This window comes from Carlito syrichta, unplaced genomic scaffold (genome assembly GCF_000164805.1).
Source record: "Carlito syrichta isolate Samal-C Ts95f unplaced genomic scaffold, Tarsius_syrichta-2.0.1 Scaffold305242, whole genome shotgun sequence".
NCBI classification, from domain to species: domain Eukaryota; kingdom Metazoa; phylum Chordata; class Mammalia; order Primates; family Tarsiidae; genus Carlito; species Carlito syrichta.
Window position 1 is genome coordinate 328,779 of NW_007249338.1, and position 27,108 is coordinate 355,886.

General features: G+C 38.7%; 1 protein-coding gene across 1 annotated transcript; it reads right to left on the reverse strand.

Moving 5' to 3' along the window:
* Positions 1-375: 375 nt before the first annotated feature.
* Positions 376-25,631, reverse strand: TFB2M (transcription factor B2, mitochondrial). Its single transcript, XM_008061401.1, has 9 exons — positions 25,306-25,631; positions 24,628-24,716; positions 16,068-16,221; positions 15,470-15,618; positions 10,696-10,785; positions 6,390-6,452; positions 3,942-4,102; positions 966-1,139; positions 376-832 (listed from the first exon to the last, which is right to left on the reverse strand). The coding sequence occupies exons 1-9, from the start codon at positions 25,616-25,618 to the stop codon at positions 820-822; spliced, it is 1,206 nt and encodes a 401-aa protein (XP_008059592.1). The 5' UTR covers positions 25,619-25,631; the 3' UTR covers positions 376-819.
* Between the last annotated feature and the right edge of the window lie 1,477 nt (positions 25,632-27,108).

The following is a 27,108-nucleotide window of genomic DNA, read 5'->3' on the forward strand; positions in this document are numbered from 1 at the left end:
AGACATTGAATGTCAAGTTAATTTCTCAAACTATAATTAATGGAGACCACTCAAATGCATAAACTGAAAGGCATCCCCTTAACATACTTCTTTTATTATTTTTTATTTTTTAGAAACAAGGTTCCACTCTGTTGCAGGCTGGAGTGCAGTAGCACGATCGTAGCTCACTGAAACCTCAAACTCTGTGCCTGACAAAAATATATTCTCAATTGCATTTAGGTTCGTATAAAGATTAACTTCAGATAAATTTTCTTCATGGAACAAAAATGCAAGAGACTTTTGAGTAACACAGACTGAATGATTAAAGTACATTAACCTTATAGGACAGGGTAAATTTAATGGTTCATTAGCTAGAAACACAAAATCATCACAAAATCTTATTATGTAAAATATTTTAATTTCTAAAAAAGCTTAAATCATATGAAAATTTAAATAATTGCATTGTACAGTACTTGATAATACACTTTAAAACAAAATGAAAAGTAAAACAAACCACTTAAATCAGTTTTGTTTACTTTCTAAGCTTAATAATGTATAGACTCTTTTGCTCCCCAAGACAATACAAATATCAGCAACAGTGAAAGTAAAAAAATTTAAATTAATACCATGTAAAATGTTTGGCCAAAACGATTTTAAAGAATAAACTAAATTTCAACTGGTAATACCCTACAAGTGCCAGTATGTTTACAGTAGATAGGAATTTGAAACAAATCAATCTGATCAAATCCATAATTAACAAGTTGTCACTTTATTCAGTTGAGAGTAAAACAGCAGCCACTGTTGTATCCAATATGCCAATGGTATCAACTTCAGAAGAAATTATGTGTCTTGCCTGTGGAAAACAAGAACAGTTATTGCCTGGTGAAAGGATGTGAGATTTTAAAATTTAGTTCTTTTTCATTTGTGTCATAATTTCCAAATAAACAAACCACTCCGGCTAAAGAATTGAAAACCTAGTTTCTTACACATTTGTATTGTTCATGCTGTCATCATACACCCATTTATAAGCACAATCTTTGCAGCACTCTATAGTTTCAAAAAGACGTTTAAATTCTTGAGGATATATATTAGTTACTTTCACTCTTTCATTTTTTCCTATTTGCATCAAAACATCCATTGCATCAACTGGACTCAATGAACTGCAAAAGAAATACAAAGTAAATGTGTTTAATTCTTTTTCAAATAACTGTGATAATGTTGATAGAATTAAGCTAAACTCAATTTAAAATGCCTAATATCATATATAAGCGATCTTTTTTGGTTTAAGTGCTTGCAATAACTATGTTTATTTCTAAACTTTCATGGCTAAAATGTAATGAAAATAGCAGATTTAGGTTGTAGCATATTCTAATCATTCTTACACAAAATTCTAGTTTATCTCTTGCCCTTTAAAAATTACTCTGCCTACATCTTTCATCCTTTTACTTTCTGCAAATATTCTTAACTTCAGTATGGCTCAGTTAAAAGTTAGCTAAGTACAAACAGCAGAAATTGCTGTTTGGCAGTTTACAAAGAGGTAATCATTTTTCACATTTTTATTAATAATCACTGATGTTAGGCACAGTATGGTATACAGCCTATTGCTCCAAGGCTACAAACCTGTACAGTAACATTACTGTACTAAATACTATAGGCAGGCCAGGTGCAATAGCTCACACCTGTAATCCCAGAACTTTAGAAGGCCGAGGTGAAAGAACTGCTTGAGCCCAGGAGTCCAAAATCAGCCTAGGCGCATAGCAAGACCTTATATCCAAAAAAAAAAAAAATTTTGCTGGGCATAGTGGTGCACATCTGAAGTCTCAGCTACTTGGGAGGCTGAGGTGGAAGGACTGCCTGAGCCCAGGAGGTCAAGACTGCAGTGAGCCATGATGATGCCACTGTACTCCAACTTGGGCAACAGAGTGAGACCCTGACTCAGTAAATAAATATACATACAAACATACATATTATAGGCAACTGTAAAATAATAGCCAGCATTTATGTATTTAAGATATAAGATACACAGTAAAAATACACTATTAAAATATTATAGGACTACCATTTTATATGTGGTCCGTCATTGACCAAAACACCATTATGTGGTGTATAACTGTATGTTAACTTAGCAAGAATCCCTAAGTAAACAACTGTAATAAAATATTTTGGTGGAAGACATTTCCAATACTTTTTGATATTGAACAGAATCTTGGTAACATGTTTTTAATCCACAGAGATCTCCAAAGGAATTTTTAACATTTTATACCATGATTTACAATATTCTTTATTTTCCTATTGTCTTGGTATTTCCATTCAAAATAGCCAACAGAAGGTGGTAAGATAAAAAATAATAGATAACTTTTGGTCTGTTGCTTTTTTTTTTTTTTTTTTTTTTTAGAAACGGGCTTGGCTAGGCTGGAGTGCAGTACTGTGATCAAACTCCAGGGCTCAAGCAATCCTCTTACCTCAGCGCCCCCAAGTGGCTGGGACTATAGGTGCATACCTAGTTAATTTTTATTTATTTTATTTTACTCTATTTTTTTTTTTGAGTTGGAGTCTCACTCCATCGCCTAGACTGGAGTGCAGTGACACACTCACGGCCACCCCAGTACCAACCTGCTGGACTCCAGCGATCCTTCCTCCTCAGCCTTCCAAGTAGCCGGAACTACAGGCGATTGCTACCGCGCCTGGCTAATTTTTGATTTATTGTAGAGACGAGGTCTCGCCAAGTTGCCCGGGCTGGTCTCGAACCCAAGGCTCAGGCAATCCACTCGCCTTGGCCTCCCAAAGTGCTAGGATTAGAGGCTGAGCCACTGAGCCCAGCCTATTTATTTTACTTTATGTTTTATTTTATTTTACTTTACTCTACTTTTTTTGTTTCTCCAGTCAAAGTCTCACTCTGTGGTTCAGTGTGTAGTGTGGTAGCATGCTCACAGCTACTGCAGCCTTAACCTGCTGGGCTCATGTGATCATTCCGCCTCACCCTTCCAAGTAGCTGGTACTACAGGTGCATGACACCACGCTGGGCTAATTTTTTTGATTATTGCAGAGACATGGTTTTGCCAAGTTGCCCAGGTTGGTCTCAAACCCCTGGGATCAGGCAATCCTCTACTCTCTGCCAGGATTACAGGTGTGAGCCACCACGACTGGCCTATACTTTTTAAAAATTTTTAGTTCTAAGTTGCCCAGGCTGGTCTCAAATTCCTGGCCTCAAGGATCCTCCCATTATGGCCCCTCAAAGCACTGGGATTACAGGTGTGAGCCACCTTGTTGGGTCTATTGCCACTTTCAAAATTTATTTTTACATAAATATTGTTCAGTTACCAGTTCATTCAGAGTTATATAAACAATTATAAAATTAATTAAAATATTGTCCATATTCTGGCAATACTTTGAATGACTTATGGGTTTCTGGTTTTAAGATGCAAGCATAACTTACAGAAATCATATCAAACCTACATAGAAATTTTAGTTATATAGACACAAAGCAGGTAGTAAAAGCTATAATTTTGATAAAGTTTTAGGTTAAAAAAATAAAATTTGGTCCAGGGAAAGAGAACCAGGGTGGTATAATGATCCATCCCCACTTTGGTTAAGAAACACAACCAGGCAATGACAGGTAAAATAGTGAACAAGCATCTAGTAATGCTGATTTTCTCCACCCTAGCTAGTGCTTCCTGTAGGATAAAGCTAGGCCTATACCCGACAAATATAAAACAACTAAGCAGCATCCCTGGGTGCTTTTTCAAAGAAGGAAAATAAATGAAGGTCAGGAGAACATTATATGGAAAATACAATTTTAGTTTTCTTGAAACAAATACCAGGGAGAAATTATTTTGAAAAAAAATTGTGTGAAAACATGGTTCCTTGCTGTGTTAATCAAGATATAAAAAACAGACCCTTAACATGAAATAATCTTGCATTAAATTGCTACTTTCATACCTGCTTTTATTCTTTTTACTTACTGTAAATGGTCTATTAGCCTGGCACTGCGCTTCCCAAAACAGTGCTTTAACATGTGAAAAAATACATCATAGTTAATAGGTGTTAAGTTTTCTGTAAATAAATTCCTACGAGGAGTCATTCGAATAAAATACAGGTTTTGTTGTAATTGTTCTAATGATTCCTGGAAAGAAGGAAAAATAAATTGTGTTAGTTACAAAATAGTGCCAGAGTAAGAAGCCATTCACTTATTCCATCAAGCTACCTGTTGGAAGACACAATCACCACACGCCATGAGTGTCTTGGTTAGGTGTGCCATGAATGTTAAGTCCTAACAGCTGTGTATCTGGGATATTTCTCAGAGTTGTTTGTAATGAGCAACCTTGAGGGATGAGATCATATCTTTCCAGGACAAAGAGCAGGCTTGCTGTTTGTTTGCTATAAAAAAGGCAGCTTCCCCAGCTCTGTGCTCCTCAGCAGCAAAGCAACCCCAAAGCATGCAAGACATCTCATTGAGCCATACTGATTACATCACGTCATAGGAAAGGGGGCAAATAAAGTCCTCTGTCTGATTCAGGAGTCTATATCTTTGGTCAGCATGCAAGAAACACTAACAATTTATTAACTTGTAAGTAGGGTAAAATCAAATCCCAAACATGACATTAACATGTACGAAGTTCCCATTATATTTGAGGTACATCACCACCAGACCTAAGGATAAGAAAAAAAATTGACTTAAAATTTTTAATTGGATGTTTGCAAAGTGGAAAGTCTCAAACAACTTGGATAAAAATGAAGATGATGTGCTCTAACAAATCTGTTAAATGTCTCAAAGTGCTTCTATAGCAATTGTGAACACACTGATAACAAAGACATATGCAGTATCTAAATAAATTTATTTCATGAAACATGACATTTAGTTATTTCATCTTCATCCATAAAAGTTTATATATTTAGAGCCGGGCTCAGTGCTTCAGCCTATTATCCCAGTCCTTTGGGAGGCCAAGGTGAGTGGATTACTTGAACCCCAGGGTTCGAGACCAGCCCGGGCAACTTCGTGAGACCTCATCTCTACAATAAAATCAAAAATTAGCCGGGCATAGTAGCGCACACCTGTAGTTCCGGCTACTTGGAAGGCTGAGGCAGAAGAATCGCTGGAGCCCAGCAGGTTGACACTGGGGTGGCTGTAAGTGTGCCACTGTACTCCAGCCTGGGCAGAGTGAGACTCCAACTCAAAAAAAAAAAAAAAAAAAAAAAAGTTTATATATTTAGGTTGGCCAAAAAAACTTTTTTAGCTTTTGATCATCTCATTGAAAAGAGAAGAAAATGTCTTACATATAGGATTGTTAATTTTTGAAATATTTGAATAAGTCCCTAATAATATCTAAGTCAAAATGTATTATTCCTATTCTATTTTTTGAAACTACATAAATATGCTTTATAAATAATCAAACAGAAGTAAAATCACAATGATGACTAATCATTATAAAATCAGACCAAGGAAAGAAAATTGATAATTTTCTTTTACCTTTAGTGGCAAGAGTGAGGGAAAACACAAGGAAGTAAGTAAATGGGCTCTTCAGATTGAGTTGATATGCTAGGATTTGGCCATCATTGGCATTGAATTCTAAAATGGAACTTCTGAATCTTTTTTAAACTTTGGGTACTTAATTAGAATTTCACAAGTAGCCCTGAGAGAAACGAAACGGAAGAACCACTGTATAACACTATCACTTTGGTTCTCACACGAAAAAAGAGAAAACAAAAACAAAAGCCCAACCCCTTGGTAGAGATCAAGAAGTAGCCAGGTGCAGTGGCTCACTCTTGTAATTCCAACATTTTGGGAGGTGAAGGTAAGAGGATTGCCTGAGTCCAGAGGTTTGAGACAAGCCTGGGCAACTTGGTGAGACCTGTCTCTACAATCAATAAAAACAAATTAGCTGAGCGTGGTGGTGCACACCTGTAGTTCCAGCTACTTGGAAGGCTGACGTGGAAGGATAACCTGAGCCCTGCAGATCGAAGTTGCAGTACCCATGAACGTGCCACTGCACTCCACCCTGAGTGATAGAGTGAGACTCCTACTCAAAAAAGATCAAGAAGTACCCATAAGTGAACTCAACTACATAGTAACATTAGCAATATCACAAAATTCTCATTGATTAATAAGTTATAAAATTTTGCTCTTAATTTATCAAATTAGATGAATATTAAAATGATTCTATTTTCCAAATTTGAGAGGTTCTTTCATTCTAAAAGAGCTAAAAAGAGAAGTCAGATCTCTATTTAAGCCGATTACTACACTAGTTTCCACTGTATGATAGCTGATAAATATAGCACTCTTACAAAGTAATTTCTATTTATTAAAAGACATAAGATGATTTTAAAAATTTATAATTATTCTAAAATTAAAAACTTAAATACAGAATACCAAATAATTCTTTAAAAAGGGAAGAGTATTTATTTATTCTTACCTTACGCTTTGGCATTTCCAGCTGCCCATTTTGGGTATACACATCAAATGACGACCAAGGTTCCTTGGGAAGAAAAAAAAAATTTCTTCTACTTCTCTTTGGTCAAAGTGTCCCAAATTATTACTGCCTTAAAAAAATCTTGCCTAACCAACAGACACATGAAAAAGTGCTCAGCCTCACTAATCATCAGAGAAATGCAAATCAAAACCACATTGAGATACCACCTAACCCCAGTAAGAATGGCCATCATTCATAAAATAAACAACAATAGATGCTGGCGAGGATGCAGAAAAAAGGAATGCTTCCCACTGCTGGTGGGAATGCAAACTAGTGCAACCTCTTTGGAAACGAGTGTGGCAATTTCTGAAAGAACTAGACATTGACCTTCCATATGACTCAGCAATCCCCCTATTGGGAATATACCTGGAGGAACTCAAATCATTCTACGAAAAAGATAACTGCACACATGTTTAATGCAGCACTATTCACAATAGCAAAAACATGGAACCAAACATGCTGTCCATCGAAACTGGACTAGATTAAAAAACTGTGGTACATGTACACAATGAAATATTACGTAGCCATAAAGAAGGACAAACATATGGACTTCACAGCAACTTGGATGGATTTAGTGTCTATCATACTCAGTGATCTATCACAGAAACAGAAAACTGAGTACCACATGTTCTCACTCATAAGTGGACTTTGAACCATTATCACAATACTGTAAGAAAGGGATTGACATCTGAGTCAGATGTCTATGGTTCCCATAAAAAAAAAAAAAAAAAAAAAGGGATGAATCTGCCAGGGGAGAGGGGATGGGATTGGCAGTAGTGGGAAACTGCCAGGGGAGGTGCAGCCACCTCATCAACAAGGGTACTTGCATAATAAACACTTGTATACCTAACCCTGAATTTTACCCCACGTCTTTAAAATTAAAAATGAAAAAAAATCCTGCCTAAATAACAGAATAGTCACAGTCATTTAAAAAAAATAACATGTGTAGTTGAATAATATACACCTCTCTCCTTAATTATATTTAGATAAGGAGAAGAAGGATCAAGGATCTACCCTGTTATCAATAACTCTATCTCTTATTTACTTAAAGGAAAGTTATATTTAATGTAATAATGCAAATAGGTTAAGTTATAATTTTTACCAGCCAACATTTCCATATTATAGTCAAAATCAGCCAACTAAGGGCTATCAGATCAATAGTAAGGATTTTTTCTTTGCCCTACCTTAGTAGAAAAGCCTGATACTTGAGTCAATTTTTAAAAGGATCATTATTTTTTCTGTCTAATTTCCATACACATAATGTTATGCAAGAAGCAATTTTAAAAAACGAACTACCTGAAAAATTAGTCTATATTAAAAAATACATACCTACATTAAATTCTAAAATAACAGTGAGTTAAAACAACTGACACAGACTTAAACAATTAAAATGATATTGATTATAAGGTTTGAGAGGCTACTGTTAGAAATGGTAATTTATTATTAACTGCAGTGGCAATGGGGATACAATGAAAAGTACAACTGCTGCCTATCTGTGAAATTCCCAGCAGGTCCAGGAATGTCACTTTTAGTAGAGAAAGGCGCAGCACTGACAGCAGTGCTCAATGGACACTTCAATTTCCAACATGCTTGGTCTAGCCACAGCAGTCTGGGATATGGCAGCTGGAGCAGATGAGACCTCACTTTCTCCTAACCAAGTCATAGAAAAGGAAAATCTGCAGGACCCTGGGAACTGAGTTCAGCAACTTACTCTGCAGTTGTACATACACAGTGAAACAAGTACTAAAAATGCTGGGTCCAGAAAGACCTCTCCTTTCTGGAGTTTAGTAAATGGCAAAACTTAACACAGGACATTTGAAAGACAAATATTAAGGAGAAGAAGAAAGAAACATTTTTCTGAAAGCTTAAGTCCAAAGGAGGCCTCTATGAAGAAACAGGCTACCATAAGGATAGAAGAGGCTGAGATGAAAAGCCAACAGAATGAGACAAGATTAGTGGATATGATAGAATTTTAGGGAAATCAAGAATTATAGTCCCAACATTACAATAAATAGTGCAGGCAGAAAGCAGAATCAGTGATGTGAAGACTAAGTGCAAAAATATTTTGTGAATGGAGAAAAATGATAGGAGTAAGACAGATTCAAAAGACAAGGACCAGAGATGCAACTTGAGAACCTGAAATGTTTCTGAAGAAAAATAATAACTGAGACAAAAACCATAATCAAATGAAATAACATTCCTGAGTGTAAAAAAACACAAAAAAACAACTAGGTATAAAGACTGAAGGGTTCAGCACACTCCCAGATAAAAACGGTTAAAAAAAAAAAAAAAAAAAAGAAAATACATGAAGACACATCTTATAAAAAAAAAAAATACATGAAGACACATCTTGTAAAAAAAAATATGGTGACTCACGCCTGTAATCCCAGCGACTTGGGAGGCTGAGGCAGGAGGATCACTTGAGACCAAGAATTCTAGAACAGCCTGGGCAACATAGCAAGGCTCTGTCTCTAAAAAAATTTTCAAAATTAGCCAAATGTAGTGGAGCATGCCTAAACTCCCAGTGACTCAGGAAGCTAAAGCAGGAGGATCACTTGAGCCTGGGAGTTTGAGACTATAGTAAGCTATGACTGTACTCCCACACACCAGCCTGGGTGACAGGGTGAGACTCTGTCTCTAAAAATAAACAAATAAACAAGCAAAAATTAAACCAACAATACCCTTAGAAGAATAAGGGATCATAAAATATTTAACTATATCTCCTATAAAAGTTACTTAATACCTAGTTTACTAAACTGAATAAGAGAATGGACAAATTATGGTATGAAAAAATATGATTTATCATTTTTTTCTTATACTTTAGCCCTCTGCTATTAAATACGGTAGCTGTTTGCCACATGTGGAATGTATAGTAGTCTGATTTAGATGTGCTATATGTGTAAAATGTGTACTGAATTTCAAAGACTTAGTACAAATGCAAAAAATGTAAATTATGTAATAAGTAATTTAAAAATGCTAATTACATCCTGGAATGACAATATTTTTAATCAACAAGATTAAAGAGAATATAAAATTAATATTAATTTCACCTCTTTCTTTTTTGCTCTTTATAATGTGGCTACTCAAAAATGTAAAATTACATATGTGGTTAACATTATATTCCTATTAGACAATGCTAATCTTCCCTAAGGAAATAAACTAAAAAGAAGAATACCTTACAAGGAAACATTAAGTAAACATTAAAAATTTAAGAAAAGCTGGACACAGTGGCTCATATCTATAACCCCGCACTTTGGGATGCTGAGGCAAGAGGACTGCCTGAGGCCAGGAGTTTGAGACCAGCCTGGACAACTTGGCAAGACCTTGTCTATATGATAAATAAAATCATCTGGCCATGGTGGCCTGTGTAGTTTCAGCTACTTGGAAGAATGAGGCAGAAAGATCACCTGAGCCCAGCACGTCGAGCCTGTGGTGGCTGTGAGCATGCCACCTCATTCCAGCCTGGGCAGCAGAGTGAGATTCCAATTCCAAAATAAATAAATTAAATGAATAAATAAAATAAAAACTTAAGAAAAACTTTCAGTGACTAGGAAAAATGCTGAAAATTAACTATTAGCTACTAGGTGTAAAAAACAAGATACAAAATTATATAATCTCCATGTAAAGAAAAAGAGAAACACAAGAAAAATAGAAAACTAAAAAGATGCGATGGTCAGGCTCGGTGGCTCAGCCTGTAATCCCAGCACTTTGGGAGATCGAGGCCAGTGGATTGCCTGAGCCCGCGGGTTCGAGACCAGCCTGGGCAACTTGTCAAGGCCTCATCTCTACGATAAATCAAAAAAGAGCCAGGCATGGTAGCGCACGCCTGTAGTTCTGGCTACCTGGAAGGCTGAGGTGGAAAATCACCTGAGCCCAGCAAGTTGATGCTGGGGTGGCCATCAGCGTGCCAAGGCACTCCAGCCTGGGTGACAGAGTGAGACTCCAATTTAAAAAAAATATGTGACAAATGTTAACAGTGACCTCTGGGTGGTAGAACTATAGTGATGGCTTAATTTTTTTCCTTTCCTTTTGTGAAGAAACACATTTCATGGTTTCATAAAGACCATACATTATTTTCGTAATAAGAGAAAAATATTTGTAAGAAAAAAATTCATCACCACAAAGTTACCTTACCTTATTACCTTCAACAGTCAGGAAAAATAATAAAATTAATCTTTAAACGATCTCCATTTAATAGTCTCTTTGAAAAACAAAGTTCATTCTTGAAATTTAAAAGGATTTTACTCACCATGTGCAGAACCTTAATCTCACAAGCTACTTGCCAGAGTACACTTAATACCTGATAGAAGTTTGGATTTCTGGGATTTGCCATTAGTCTCTGGTAAAAGGAAAATAAAAATTACATGTTATATACACCTATAATCAATCAAAATCAAATGTTGATTCTTAATAGTAGTATCTTAACGGCATCTAGAAATTTAAGTAAAGAAAATCAAAATTAGATGCAAAAGAGAAAAAAATGCAGTAATATTTGTCTGTGATCTCAACTACTTGGAATGCTGAGGCAGGAGGATCACTTGAGCCAGGAGTTCAAGAATACAGTGCACTATAACTGCACCTGTGAGTAGCCACTGGGAAATAGCAAGACCTCATCTCTTAAAAAAAAAAAGAGAGAGAGAGAGAGAGAAAGAAATGAAAAGAAAGCAAAATCTCAACCATTTAAAGAAAGTCCTATTTTATTTTTTAATTATATTAACTAATTAATTTATTGAGTAGGAGTCTCCCTCTGTCACCCAGGCTGGAGTGCAGTGACATAGTGACATACTCACAACTACCACAGCTTTGACCTGCTGGTCTCCAGTGATTTTTCCACATCAGCCTTCCAGTAGCTGGAACCACAGGTATGTGCTACCACACCCAACTAATTCTTTTGATTTACTGTAGAGACAATGTCTTGCCAAGTTGCCCAGGTTGGTCTCAAGCCCCTGAGCTCAGGACCATGAGCCTTTTCACATATAGTTTCCATTCTTTGTTGCCCTCTTGTTCACTCTTATCTGTCAAGTGTCAGCCTTAACAATTTGATTCAAAATGTAATAGCCCACATGACATGCATTTCTTTTCTTTTTTGAGTTGAAGTCTCATTCCATCGCCCAGGCTGGAGTACAGTGGCATGCACGCTCACAGCCACCCCAGCACAGACCTACAGGTGCATGCTACCACGCCTGGCTAATTTTTAAAAATTTATTGTAGAGATGAGGTCTCGCCAAGTTGCTGAAGCCGGTCTCAAACCCGCAGGCTCAGGCAATCCACTCGGCCAAAGTGATGGGATTACAGGCTGACAGAGTGAGCCACCAAGCCTGGCCATGACAGGCACCACTAATACACCTATTCTACTCCACAGTACATACCACAAGTTAATTAATTACTCATGTAATGTTTTTCTACCTGCTATGTTGAAGGATTCATAGGCAGGAATTATTTATATTTTGTTCACTTCTATAACTAGTCAGTATTTACTTACTTCCATTGCTAGTCAATAGGGATCTTGAGGAGTGAATCATCCCTTCATTTCTTGCCCCACTATCCTAAATTCATAGCTCTCTTACATACCAATAAGCACTTCCTGTCATATCAGATTAACAGATTAACAACATGAAGCATTCTAAGCAGAAAAGATTACTCTCAAAGCAATATCAGGGTTGTCAGGAGGCCCTTCCATTACAAAGTCTAAAACCTTAAAGATTCCACTAAAAAAACCTGTTAGAACTACTAATAAATGAATTCAGCAGAGTTGCAGGATACAAAACAAACAGACAAAAATCAGTTATATTTTTATACACCAGTAATGGACAATCAAAAAAGGAAATTAGAAAAGCAATTCCATTTGCAGTAGCATAAAAAATAATTTTTGGCTGGGTTCAGCCTGTAATCCCAGCCTGTAATCCCAGAACTTTGGGTGGTTTAGCCTGTAATCCCAGAACTTTGGGAGGCTGAGGCGAGTGGACTGCCTGAGCCCGCAGGTTCGAGGACAATTTGGCGAGACCTCATCTCTACAATACATCAAAAAATTAGCCAGGTGTGGTAGCATGCACCTGTAGTTCCAGCTACTTGGAAAGCTGAGGCAGAAGGATTGCCGGAGTCCAACAGGTCAATGCTGGGGTGGCCGTGGGCATGCCACTAACACTCCAGCCTGGTTGATGGCGTGAGACTCCAACTCAAAAAATAATAAAATAATAATAATAATTTTTATGAAAAAAAATTTTTTTAAAAACAAGGAATTAATTTAACCAAAGAGGTAAAAGACTTTTACACTAAAAACTACAAGCCAGATTCGGTGGCTCAGCCTGTAATCCCGTGCCTTGGGAGGCTGAGGTGAGTGGATTGCCTGAGCCCGCGGGTTCGAGACCCGCCTGGGCAACTTGGCGAGACCTCATCTCTACAATAAATCAAAAATCAGCCGGGCGTGGTAGTGCGTGCCTGTAGTTCCGGCTACTTGGAAGGCTGAGGAGGAAGGATCACCGCAGCCCAGCAGGTCAAGACTCCAACTCAAAAAAAAAAAACTACAAAACACTGCTGAAAGAAATTTATGAGTTTTTTTTTTTTCTTTTTTTGAGTCAGGGTCTCACTCTGTCACCCAGGCTAAAGTGCATTGGCACAATCACGGCTCACCACTGCCTCACCCTCCTAAGCTCAGCCAATTCTTTCATCGCAGCTACCCACACATAGCTGGGATTACAGGTGTTTGCCATCACACTGGCTAATTTTTTTTTATTTTGTAGAGATAGTGAGGTCTCACTATGTTGCCCAGGCTGGTCTTGAACTCTTGGGCTCAAGTGATCCTCTTGCCTTGACCTCCCAAAGTACTGGGATTACAGGCATGAGCCACCATGCCCTGCCTACTGAAAGAAATTAAAAACAGAATTTATTGAAAAGACATCACATTTATAGGATGAACCTAAAGTGATCTACAGATTCAATGCAATCCCTATAAAAACATGTTTTAGAGAGAAAGAAAATTCCATTGTAAAATTCATATGAAATCTCAAGGAAACCTAATAGCCCAAACATCATAAAAAAAGAACAGATTTGGTGAAATCACAGCTACTCACTTCAAAACTTACTATAATGCTATAGTAATAATAACACAGTGTAGTACTGGCATAAGGACAAACGTATAGACCAGTGGAATACATAGAGACCCTAGAAATAGATCTTCACACAAATGGCCAAATGATTTCTGACATGGGTGCCAAAGCCATTCAACAGGGAAATTTCAACAATGCTGCAAAAATCAGATTATCTATGCAAGAAAATTAGATTATTTATGCATAGATAAAGAATAACCACATCCAAAAATTAACCATATACAGAAATTAACTCAAATTGGATCAAAGACCAAAACATAAGAACTAAATTTATAAAACTCTTAGAAGAAAACACAGGGGGACAGCTTCACAACACTGGGTTTGGCAATGAGTTATAGGATACCAACATGACACCATAGGCACAAACAACAACAAAACCAGATAATACTGAATTCATTAAAATTAAAATACTTTGGGCATCAAAGGACACTATTAACAGGGTAAAAAGGCAACCCACAGAATGGAAGAAAATATGTGCAAATCATATATCTGATAAGGGATTCATGCCCAGAATATATAAAGAATTCCTAAAACTCAGTAATAAACAAAACAACCCTACTTAAAAGATAGGCAAAGGCAGTTGAGGGAAACTGCCAGGAGAGAGGGGCAATCTCATCAACAAGGGTACCTGCATAATCAACATTTGTATACCCAACCCTAAACTGTACCCTACATCTTTATTTAAAAAAAAAAAAGATAGGCAAAGGACCCGAATAGACATTTCTCCAAAGAAGATATACAAATGATCAATAAGCACACAAAAAGATGTTCAAGTGTTGGAGAGGATATGAAGAAATTGGAATCCTTGTGCACTGTTGGTCGGAATGTAAAATGCTACATTCACCATGGAAACCAGTATGGCAGTTGCTCAAATAATTAAAAATAGAATTACCATGTGATCCAGTAATTTCACTTCTAGACATACACTCAAAAGAAATAAAAGCAAGGAGTCGAAGAGATATTTGTAAACTCATGTTCATGGCAGCATTATTCTCAACTGCCAAAAGGTAGAAGCAACCAAGTGTCATTGATGGATAAATGGATACACAAACTGTGGTGGATATATACAATGCAATATTATTCAACCTTAAAGAGAAATGAAATTGTGACACATGCTATAACATTGATGGACCTTGAAAACATTATGCTGCCGGGCTAGGTGGCTCAGCCTGTAATCCTGCACCTTGGGAGGCTGAGGTAAGTGGACTGCCTGAGCCCGTAGGTTCAAGACCTGCCTGGGCAACTTGGTGAGACCTCATCTCTACAATAAATCAAAAATCAGCCAGGCGAGGTAGCGCACGCCTTTAGTTCCAGCTACTTGGAAGGCTGAGGCAGAAGGATTGCCAGAGCCCTGCAGGTGGAGGCTGCGGTGGCTGCGGCCACTGCACTTCAGTCTGGGTGACAGAGTGAGACTCCGACTCAAAAAAAAAAAAAAAAAAAAAGAGGAAAACATTATGCTAAGTGAAATAACTCCTACACAAAAGGACAAACACTGGAGATTTTATTTAAAGTTTTGGAGATGGATGGTGGTAATGGTTGCACAATGTGAATGTACTAAATGCCTGCGGCCACTGCACTTCAGTCTGGGTGACAGAGTGAGACTCCGACTCAAAAAAAAAAAAAAAAAAAAAGAGGAAAACATTATGCTAAGTGAAATAACTCCTACACAAAAGGACAAACACTGGAGATTCTACTTAAAGTTTTGGAGATGGATGGTGGTAATGGTTGCACAATGTGAATGTACTAAATGCCATTAAACTGTTCACTTAAAAAACAACCTGGATCTAGAGATTGCTCTACAGAAATTTAAAAACAATCTTAGTACTTTCAAACATCATGAATTAAAATTGCACACATTAAGACTACTAAAGGAAAATCACAAAACTCAAAGCAAGAAATAGGTACCTGTTAACATACCTTGTATTCTCTTTCACTAATAAACATATTTAGTTCTATTCGTCCATATTTATATATAGAAGTACAGGAATATAGGTCATATAAAAGTTTCCAAAGTAACTTTCTTTCATTTTTCATTGGGAAAATTCCAATTACTTTTAAAGGGATACCTGTTAGGAAGACAAGCAAAAAGATTTGAATAAAGTTCTTAACGATTTTTCCTGACTATATTTTATTGAGACAAACTAAACAAGCAAATGATACTAATCTTAAGTTCATTTCAATTAAAACTAAGCCTTCCATCTTTCATTGATACAGAAATTGGCCTTCAGGGAAATAATGTGGTTATTTGTGACCAGGTAAGGGAAATGCCATGTTCAACATAAGAGCCAAGCATGGTAGCACATGCCTGTAGTTCCTGCCGCTTGGAAGGCTAAGGTGGAAGGATCGCCTGAGCCCAGCAAGTTGACGCTGGGGTAGCCGTGAGTATGCAACTACACTCCAGCCTGGGCAACTCAGAAAAAAAAATATTGTACAAATCTCATCAACAAATCGGGTGTACCACTACAGAAAGCTGGCAAATTATAAGGCATTTGCTTTAGTGAATGACAAAAATTACCTGCTGACCAAGGACGTGCTTCTATTCCCAAATTCTGAAAAAGCGTATGTGAAACCATTACGGGTGGTTTTACTAGTCCACCACTTTTAGGATCCATTTTAAAGAAGTCACAGTGGACTACTTGTAGCTGTCCATCCAGATTTTTTCCTAAGGACTAAAAAGAGACAGAGATAATGTGAAAAATTCCAGCATTAGACAGACTTTACAACATTTCAAAGGTCTACTTCAAAAAGCAAGAACACAACTCACTCTGCAGATCTTGGGACTTGCTGTCATAATTACATGAGCCAATTCCTTATAATAAATCTAAATCTCTATGCATATGCGTGTGTGTGTGTGTGTGTGTGTGTGTGTGTGTGTGTGTGTGTGTGTGTGTACATACATAAAATCTCTTTCCCTCAGACAGATATATAGACAGAGACAGACAGACATCCTACTGGTTCTACTTCTCTGGAGAACTCTAATGAATATGGTCCTCATGTGAAGTTGATAGACAGTCATTTAACAGTTGTCAAATTCTTCAATTCATGTTAATCTCCTTCCCTGGATCTGGCGCATCTACAGGCTGACATTCCTCTCCTGACTTCTTGTGATTTTTAACTTCTACAATATGGAGGAGCAGGCTGAGAGCAGCCAGACCCCAGGTGGAGCCCTGATTTCATAAAACTTACTAGTTCAGTGACCTTGGTAGATTAGTAAATTAGCCTTGCTGAGTCTCAGTATCCTCACCTATAAAATGAAAAGTACCACCACCTCAGGCAGTTGTTGAGGAGATTAATGAGATAACATGCAATGCACCTTACATAGTACCTGGCACTGTAGACAATCAACAATAATTAATTACTATTTTGGAGGTGACAAAACAACCCATAATTTTGAGAACTACATTTAAAAGAAAATAAATAAACAAGTAAAAATAATTCAAAGAGCTTACCAAAACTATTACTATCTCACCTAAAATGTAACAGAGGAAATAAAAATCAATTAATGCCTGAAAAATGGTGAAAGTACAGTAATATTACCAAAAAAAAAAAAAAGCCAGCAGAAATAACCTTTCCTAAATTTGTACTTATCCTTTTACTTTATCACAATGGCTGTAGTTGTTCAAAAGCTTCTTCATGCAAATCTCTAATTGCTTAGTACTGGCTACCTGGAGCACCGGGCAAAGATTCTAAGACAGTGGTTGGTCTCAGGCAGAGAGCTGTAAGCCATCTGCTATGATTGTGGGAAGAAATGAAAAATGTTTCATAGTAGAGAAAAACAATTAAAATATGAAAGTGAAAGGCAGATTCAAGAGAGTGTTTCTTTTTTTCTTCAGGAATCTAGTCATTTATCCATCAAATGAACTTAGCTCATTGTGTAGGTCATACTCTCCATCATAATATAAAATTTTTATTTTAAATATGTGGGGTACAATTCAGGATTAGGTATACAAGTGGTCATCAAACAAGTAAAGTTTGGGCCTCCCAGGCCAGGAGCAATTGCTTACACACCTATAATCCCAGCACTTTGGGAGGCCAAGGTGAGAGGACTGCCTGAGTTCACAGGTTCAAGACAGGCCTGGGCTGGGCAACTTGGTGAGACCTCATCTCTACAATAAATCAAAAAATTAGCCAGGCATGGTAGTGCATGGCTGTATTTCCAGTTTCTTGGAAGGCTGAGGTAGAAGGATTGCTTGAGCCCAGCAGGTCGAGGTTGTGGTGGCCGTGAGCGTGCCACTACACTCAAGTCTGGGCAACAGAGTGAGACTCCAACTCAAAAAATAAAAAAAAAAAGTTTGGGCCTCCCCTTGGTTCCTACTTCACCTGGTTTGAGATCAGGTACCCTTATTGATGTTATGTCCCCCCCCAGCAGTATCCTGCTACTGCCAATTCCCTTTCTTATAGTATTATGGTAAATGATCAGGGTCCGCTTATAAGTGAGAACATGTGGTAGTCTGTTCTTTGCTTCTGTGATAGATCACTGAGTATGATAGACTCTAAATCCATCCAAGTTACTGTGAAGTCCATATGTTTGTTTTTCTTTATGACTGCATAATATTCCATCGTGTATATGTACCACATTGTAAAATCCAGTCCAGTTTCAATGGCAGCACAGTTGGTTCCATGTTTTTGCTATTGTAATTTTTCATTTACTTTCCTAAAAACAGAAGCAACTATACACCTGGTCTGCTGAAAGCGGTCCAATATACCTTAGTCTTCTACTATTCTGATTTCTTCCTCTTTTTTTTTTTTTTTTTTGAGTTGGAGTCGCACTCTATTGCCCAAGCTGGAGTGCAGTGGCACAATCACAGCTACCGCAGTCTTGACCTATTGGATTTAGGTGATCCTTCTGCCTCAGCCTTCCAAGAAGCTGGGACTATAGGCATGCGCCACCACGCCAGGCTAATTTTTTGATTTACTGTCGAGATAAGGTCTCACCATGTTGCCCAGTCTGGTCTTGAACTCCTGAACTCAGGAAATCCCCTTGCCCGGGTCTCCCAAAGTGCCCAGCCCTGATTTGTTCCTCTTGCAATAGCATTGGAGACCTTACCACTAAGGGCAAGAATTAGGTACACACGTGATAAACTTAATTTGAAGTTATTAAAATAAACCAATAAGAAGAGGACAACATGGTTTAGATGTGCACGTTGAGGATTTTATGCACAGAAAATTCTATTAATAGTTATTAGGGTTGAAATGACTTTGCAACTTAAAGTTATTAATGCAAAAATCTAGTTTTTCTAGATTTTCATTTGAGTTCAATCTATAAATATTATTCTATTTCTAAATCTAGCAATTAAAAAAATTTGTAATAAGTATTACTTCATACTAAGACAGGGTCTCAGTATGTCCCAAGGCTGGTCTCAAATTCCTGGCCTCAAGCAATCCTCCCACTTCAGTCTTCTGAATAACTGGGATTGTAGATGCAAGTTATTGTATCTGGCTCAAAATCTAGTAAATTTTAACAATCACTTTCAAGAGGATGCTTTAAAAAGACTAGAGGAAGTGAAAGACTAGGTCGTGGAAATTATATATATTTGGTCACATTAATTTTGAGATGCATACTATATGATCTAAGTATAGATGCTAGGTAAGAAGTTATATACCTGAATAATGTGCTCAGTGGAGTGAAAATATAAATGTGTGAGTCTTTGGCTTGTTGATGGTAATTTAAGTCAGGAGTGTACACTAGGAAGAAATATAGAGGAGAGGCCTGAAGGAGTAACTCCAAAGTCTAATGACAAGAAGCTGAGACTAATACAAAGGAAAACCAAGACTGTGGTGTCATGGAAGCCAAAGGGAAAAAGTACCCATATAATCCATATGATTATCTTTAAACCCTAAAAATTAGTCAACATGTATAGCATTAAAATAACCTCCTCTAAGTTATCAAAGACATTTTAATCTCTGTAATTAAGGAAAGTTAATGAATTTTAGTTTGATGAAAATGTAAAAGCAATGTACACTTTATGACTTTGTTATATTTGTATTCTAAGAGGTCACCACATATTTTTGCTTTAGCATCTGTCATTTAACATTCAACAACTCAAACATGATAATAACCAAAGCTCTAGTATAAATAATTCAATTCATACAATTATAGTGAGATCACATCTGAAAATTCAAGGATTCAAAAACAAGAAGCAAAAAGAACAAAGGAAAGGAAAGTAACCCGTGAGTTTCTACTAGTCAGTCATTAAGTTAGGCACTTTTCATAAGTTTGTCTTATTTAAACCTCACCAAAATCCTGTACATGTGGGTATTAACATAACTTATTTTATTTTTTTGAGTTGGAGTCTCACTCTGTCACCCAGGCTGGAGTGCAGTGCCATGCGTATGGCCACTGCAGCCTTGACCTCCTGGGCTTGGGCAACCCTTCAGCCTCAGTCTTCCAAATAACTGGAACTACAGGCACGTGCCACCAATGCCCAGCTAATTTTTTGATTTACTGTAGAGACAAGGTCTCGCCATGTTGCCCAAGTTGGTCTTGAACCCATGGACTCAGGCAATCCCCTTGCCTCTGTCTCCCAGGATGCTGGGATTACAAGCGTGAGCCACCAAAACCGGCCCATATCTTATTTTATATATGAGATAAACCAAGGCTCAGACAGGTTAAAAAATTATTTGTTTGTTCAAGAGTCTGAGAGCTAGTAAGTGCTAGGACTGAGATTCAACTAGATTCGAAAAGACTTTGCTCTATCCTTGCTAAAATAATGTGGAGTTTATCATAAAAGCTGATGTCCTTCAACTGAACATACACAGTTACAACTGCAACAACAGTTGTCACAGTTCAAATGGATATACTGTACCATGAATTATTATTACGGAATACAATTTCAGATGTGTATCTCTAGCACATTCATACTGAAAAATAAACTGCTCCTGCCTGAAACATTATTACTGTGGAGTCCCAGAAATTTTATGAGAAATTGAGGGTGGGGGTATCCTAAAGTTAAGTATCACCTTTGAAAATTATGTTTTCTTTTTCTTTTTTGTGTGTCCCCATGGCACCCTCTTGCAATTTCTGTTTTCAAGAGCCAACTTTAAGTTGCTAAAAGCATTGTCTGCTTAAGAGCACCACTTTGAGTCCCTAAAGCAGAGTCACAAAAATTCTGTCTACCCCTTGCATACAAATAAATTCACATGATGAAACTTTTTTTTTTTTTGGAGTTGGCATCTCACTCTGTCGCCCAGGCTGAAGTGCAGTGGCACACTCATGGCCACCCCAGTGTCCACCTGTATCACCTTTGAAAATTATGTTTTCTTTTTCTTTTTTGTGTGTCCCCAAAAAAGTATCACCTTTGAAAATTATGCTTTCTTTTTCTTTTTTGTGTGTCCCCATGGCACCCTCTGGCAATTTCTGTTTTCAAGAGCCAACTTTAAGTTGCTAAAAGTATTGTCTGCTTAAGAGCACCACTTTGAGTCCCTAAAGCAGGGTCACAAAAATTCTGTCTACCCCTTGCAAATAAATAAATTCACATGATGAAACCTTTTTTTTTTTTTTTTTGAGTTGGCATCTCACTCTGTCGCCCAGGCTGGAGTGCAGTGGCACACTCATGGCCACCCCAGTGTCCACCTGCTGGCCTCTGGCAATCCTTCTGCCTCAGCCCTTCAAGTAGTCAGAACTACAGGTGCGCACTACCATGACCGGCTAATTTTTTATTTTATTGTAGAGATGAGGTCTCGCCAAGTTGCCTGGGCTAGTCTGGAACCCAAGGGCTCAGGCAATCCACTCTCCTTGGCCTCTCACAGTGCTGGGATTACCGGCTGAGACACTGAGCACAGTCACAAGAAACTTTGAATGATTTTTCATTTACCATAACGATAGTTAAGGATGGTGCCATGACTTAATCCCAGCACTGGGAGGCTGAAGCAGGAGGACTGCTTGAGCCCAGGAGTTTGACAGCAGCCTGGGCAACACAGTGAATCCTGGCTCTACAAAAAATTAAAAAATTAGCGGAGCATGTTGGCACGCTCCTTCCTGTAAGTCCCAGCTACTCGGGAGACTGAGATAGAAGGATTGCCTAAATCCAGGAGCTTGAGGCTGCAGTGAGCTGTGATTGTGCACTATATTCAAGTCTAGGCAGCAGAGTGAGACCCTGACTATAAGAAGAAAAAAAAAATTAACAATGGTTAAAAGTGAAAGAATATAGCCGGGCTTGGTGGCTCAGCCTGTAATCCCACGCCTTTCGGAGGCTGAGGTGAGCACATTGCCTGAGCCCACGGGTTCGAGACCCGCCTGGGCAGCAAGACATCATCTCTACAATAAATCAAAAAATTAGCCGGGAGTGGTAGCGCATGCCTGTAATTCCAGCTACTCAGAAGGCTGAGGCGGAAGGATCGCCGGAGCCCAGCAGGCGAGGCTGCGGTGGCCAGGAGCGGCCACTGCACTCCAGTCTGGGCACTGAGTGAGACTCCAACTCAAAAAAAAAAAAAAAAAGTGAAAGAATAGGTACTAAGACCTGAGCACAATTTAGTGCAGGTAATGATAAGAAAATAAAAGCGGCTAGGTGCAGTAGCTCACATCTGTAATCCCAGCACTTCAGGAGGCTGATGTGGGAGGACTGCTTGAGTCCAAGAGTTCAAGACCAGCCTAGGCAACATAGCACGACCCCATCTCTAAAAAAAAATTTAAAAATTAGCTGGGCGTGGTGGTACACACCTGTAGTCCCAGCTACTCAAGAGGCTGAGGCAGAAAAATCACCTGAGCCCAGGAGGTCAAGGCTTAGGTGAGGTGTGATCACACTATTGCACCCCAGCTTGAGTAAAAGAGTGAGACCCTCACTAAAATAAAATAAAATTAAAATTAAAAAAATAAAAGCCTTAACCAGAGCAAAAACCAGTAAAACCACTAAAAACTAAAGACCGGATTTAGATTTTTAGCTTACATCTATAGCTTCAGAAACATCTTATTACTTATATTACTGTAAGAATTACTGTGTATCAAAAATTCTCTAGTCCCTAATTCTCCTTTTCTCATAAAAACTGGTTTTAGATTAAACTTTTGTCATCTTGAAGACTTCACAGAAAAAGGAACTATTGTGTTACATGATATGGAAACAAAGATTTAAAAAAAAATTTTTTTTTTAAGAAAGCAGAAGTTTCTTAAGAAGACAGAAAAGCTCCCACAGTGAGAGGGGACCAGAAAAAGGGTTGCCTGAAACAAAGATTTTAATGCCATCTTGATTATTTTGTGAACAAGAAGATTAACTTTTAAACACAGGCTTTTTTCCAAACCAAGATAAAAACTATCTTCTGGCTTTTAATTTCCAACTTGAAACTACAGATGATTATGTTTATTAAATCACATTCCATGACTGTAAATCTTTGAAAAATTCTGTGTTCCTTTTTTCTTCATGGTTTTGAAATTCCAGTAGATTTAGCGTCAATTAAAGAATCTGGCAAAGATCTTGGATTCTTTTCAAAGCAGTCAGTTGTAGAATAACAATAATCTAATGCTCATAGTTTTGTTTTTAAAATTAAACAACTGGATTTCATAGACATTTTCACAATTTTTTTGTTGTCATTCTGCAATTTCAGTAAAGCTATTCTGCATGATTTCCAGAAGCTGGAATATAGAAGTATAAATTCCCTAAATTGAATCTGCGGATTTATAAAGGAGAAAGGGAGGTAAAGATTAAAAAAAAAAAAAAAAAAGAAGGCTGGCTAACAAAGCAAGGAATTTCCACTTTTTTTACTGTTATATGAAAAAACCTATACATACAGCCTGAAGGTAATTTTATACAATGCTTTAAATAATTTTGTTAAATCCATTTGGATAATGCCTTCAGTCTAGGCAACTATCTGATACAGATTGAACATCCCTAATCCAAAACACTCCCAAATCTGAAACTTTATGAATAAGGGCCAAAATGACACCAAAAGTGGGAAAGTCCACACCTGATCTCATGTGACTGGATGCATTAAAAATACAGGCTCACAACGTGCAGGTCACATCAGTCCGTAAAATCAAAGAGAGCCCTAAACAAAAACCATTGTTAAAGAGGCAGATGATTCAGGAGGAACTATTCTAAAAAGGCATCTGGCAGAATACTTCCTTAACCCTAGAGGACCCACTTCCTGGCCCCTCAACTGCTCCTGATGTCTCCTTTCATCTAAAAAAAATGATATACAGTAACCTTTTAATAAGAACATATCATCTTAGGTAGAGACCGACAGCCTACCATTGTTTGTTGCTGTTGTTTAATAGCAGATAAAGGTATGTTGGTGATGCCACCGTGCTACTTAGTTACCCTGAACATATCACTTTTTCAGTGTATTAATGGTATGTTATATTTTTTACTGTTGACTACTTATGTGTAAATAGGTGTAAGAAAATGATGGCTTATTGGGAGCATCTCAATTCAGAGTCAGGAATGATGGTGATGCCAAACCACAACATACTGTCCTCACGGGAGGCTGATAGTGATACCTTTGCTTTCTGATGGTTTGATGCACACAAACTTTGTTTCATTAACAAAATTACTTAAAACATTGTATAAAATTACCTTCAGGCTATATGTATAAGTTGTATTTGAAACAAAAATGAATTTTGGGTTTGGACTTGGGCCCATCCCCAAGATATCTCATTATGTATCTGCAAATATTCCAAAACCTTAAAAAAACTGAAATTCAAACCCTTTTGGTTCCGAACATTTCAGACAAAGGATACTCAATTTGTACACCAAACCTTTCTTCTGAAATCCTAAATACAGAGTTTACCCAGACTCTAACTTAACCTTAGCACTTACTCCAATTAAATTCCAAGCTCACAGAAGGTTGGGGGTACAACATAGCCTATAAGAGATGAGGAAACAAGCCTAGTGATACCTGTTACACATTCTGTTCAAAGTCACCCAGCTTGTCTGTAGAAGAGCTAGAAAACAAGTCTCAGAACTCCTAATCTTTCAGTCGTTCAATAAGCATTGAATATTTACTGTGTTCTTGTCATTGGTGATAAACAAGATATTTAAGACATAACTCCTATAAAAATAAATTGTGTGCTTAACTCTACTTCACCAAGCCACTCACAGGTAGTTGACTGAACAATGAAATACTTTTAGAAGCTAAAAATATACCTCCAAATGTGGAATAAAAGTTCTGTCACTTTCAAGGGCAACCACTTTGGCACCAGTTTCAAGTAATGCCTGAGTCAGGATTCCAGGACCTAGTATATTAACAGAACAAAAAGCTTATTTGCAAAAGAAACAACATAATCTATTTCAATGTCAAACTTTTATTACATGTTTTACACACATCATGTTTTGCTACCATCAGAAGGAAAAAACCAACAAGAAAGAGTGCCTCTAGTCTACCATTTACTCATGGACTATCCAGATGTTTTATCAAAGATATTGACAAGCCTAAAAAGAACTGACTCCCCATGATATGAAATAGTGCTGTAATAAATTATTCCTAAAGTCTATAAATCTTATGTTCTCAGCATCCTGCTATGGTCTACGGGTGATGCACCGAAGGGTAAGATCAAATTACCTTGTTGGCGGTGGGCGCTTGCAATTCTTTGGGAGAGATGGTAAAATATAACATGTTTTATCAAAATATTATGTAAAGCGCAAACTGCTACAGAAATATTTTGTGGTGCCATTATCAATAGACTATGTGTGTACATTGTGGGCAATCTCCTCAACTAAGCTACCTGAAGGAAAGGGCAGTGTCTTAACTAGCTCCACAAGAGTGGTCAATAAAAGTTTGGAGAAGTGATGAACATCCCAAAAAATGCAATCAGCTGGACTCACCTGGATTGACCTCCAGCAACAGGTTGCAAGGCTGTTTTTGTTTCCCCGGTATGATTTGCGCCAAGGTCTCGGCCAGTCTCCGACAGGTTACATAACGCTTGGACTCTGAGCGACAGTTAGACACCTTTGAGGGCGATTGCCCGAAATCGGGACTAGGCAACAACTGCGGGTAAGAGTCAGACAAGTCACGGTGGTTCCTCACCGGCAAGCCCTTCTGCGTCGCCGCTCGGGACCGCAAAACACAAAAGCGACCGGAGCCCGCCAAAGCTGAAAGCGTCAGCCGCGGATGAAGCCCCGCCACTGGGACCCACATGTCCTCGCCTCTAAGGTTCACCCCAATGACCCCCCAGCGTCACTACTTTGGTAAACTTCACGCAAGGCGTCCCACGTGCAACATTTCCTCGCAGAGGGACCAGGCCAGGCGGAAGTAAACACTACAACCTGCGCATGCGAACAACCGATCGTTCCTGCTTTTTTCCTCACTTCCGCTTCCGTCCCAGCTCGGCTGCCGGAGTCTTGTGAGTGGACTGACGAGGAGAGAGACAACCCATCCGGGTTGTGTCCGGGCCCGTACTCTATGGTTGTCCGCTCCCTGTGCTTCCTCTCTAGCCGCTTGCGCTCTATGCTCCGCGGTCGCGGGCCGCCTGCAGTCAGCCGGCCAGCCGCGAGGGGTGGGCAGAGGGAGGCGGGGCGCAAAGGCAAGAGGTGTCTCTTCCATCCGACCCACGGGAGACCCCAGCAAGCTCTGTGACAGCACGTCGGCCGCCATGTCAGCGAGTGGGGCTGGAAACACACCCGGCGCCCAGCGGTAGCCCGCTTTTCGCCTTCGATTCCCAGGTGAGGAGAGGAAGAGCGGGAGGCAGGGCACCCGGCGGCTCGCGGCGGGGATGGAAATCCTTTGGGAAGCCCCGCGCTCCCCCGCCTGCGCTGTCCTCCTCCCGCAGCGCCGCCTCTGCCCCCTCGGGGAGGTGTAGCCCGGTCCCCTCCGCCCCCTCCCCGGTCGCCTGTTTTCTCTCTTTTCCCCAGCCTCTGTGGGGCTCCTGCTCCCTGCGCATCGCGCCAATTTCTCCTTCCCTGGGGCACTAGCGCCAGAAGTCGTTCCTCGCCCGACTCCCCGAGGAGCCGGCGGCTTCCACTGTGTCTCTGTTCCTTTCTGTCCTGTTACCCACAGCCTGGTCTCTCCACCCTTGTGGGTAATTTTCGTTTTCCCTTCATACCTGTGGGTCTCCCAACCCCCACTACCACCACTTTGGTTGCAAGAAGTGCCTGGTGCCTCCCTTCCGTCCCTCCAAAATTAGGGCCAATACTTCCCCCAATTTTTCATTTTTTATTTGTGTGTTTGCAAGACCTAAAATAAGATTCAAAAGCTTAACATTTCTTTCTAAGCTTAAAAGGATTAAAACCTCAGGATGCTTACTTTATTCTCTGTGTAAACTTGGTCCAACACTTTGTACTATGGAATGCAATTTAAAGACCAATTCCGAAGACTAAAAATAGGATACTGTAATGGAAATTTTGGCAGTCTTTTTATTGGGCGATGTTAGAGTACCCGATTCTTTGAGAGTGGTTTCAGTGTTTGAGGATCATGCTCAGAAAGAGTATTATCCCATTATCCTTTCGACCAAGGCAGGAAATTGCAGCCAGTCAATAAATACCTAGTTTTAAAATATGTACAATCCTTTCTGCTTACTCTACTGGGAGCGTATTGAGGTCGGCATTTTAATGCTCAAGGAAAAGGTTTCTAAGAAATGTATCACCTAGCAAATAGTCTGAAGATCATAATCAGCTGGGGAAGCTCAAACC

Coding starts and splice junctions, on each gene's coding strand:
- TFB2M (XM_008061401.1), bottom strand. CDS start 25,618: ATGTGGGTCCCAGTGGCGGGGCTTCATCCGCGGCTGACGCTTTCAGCT. Junction 16,222..24,627: donor CTTTTATTCCACATTTGGAG/GTATATTTTTAG, acceptor GTCTCTTTTTAG/TCCTTAGGAAAAAATCTGGA. Junction 10,786..15,469: donor TTAGTGAAAGAGAATACAAG/GTATGTTAACAG, acceptor TCCTTTTACCAG/AGACTAATGGCAAATCCCAG.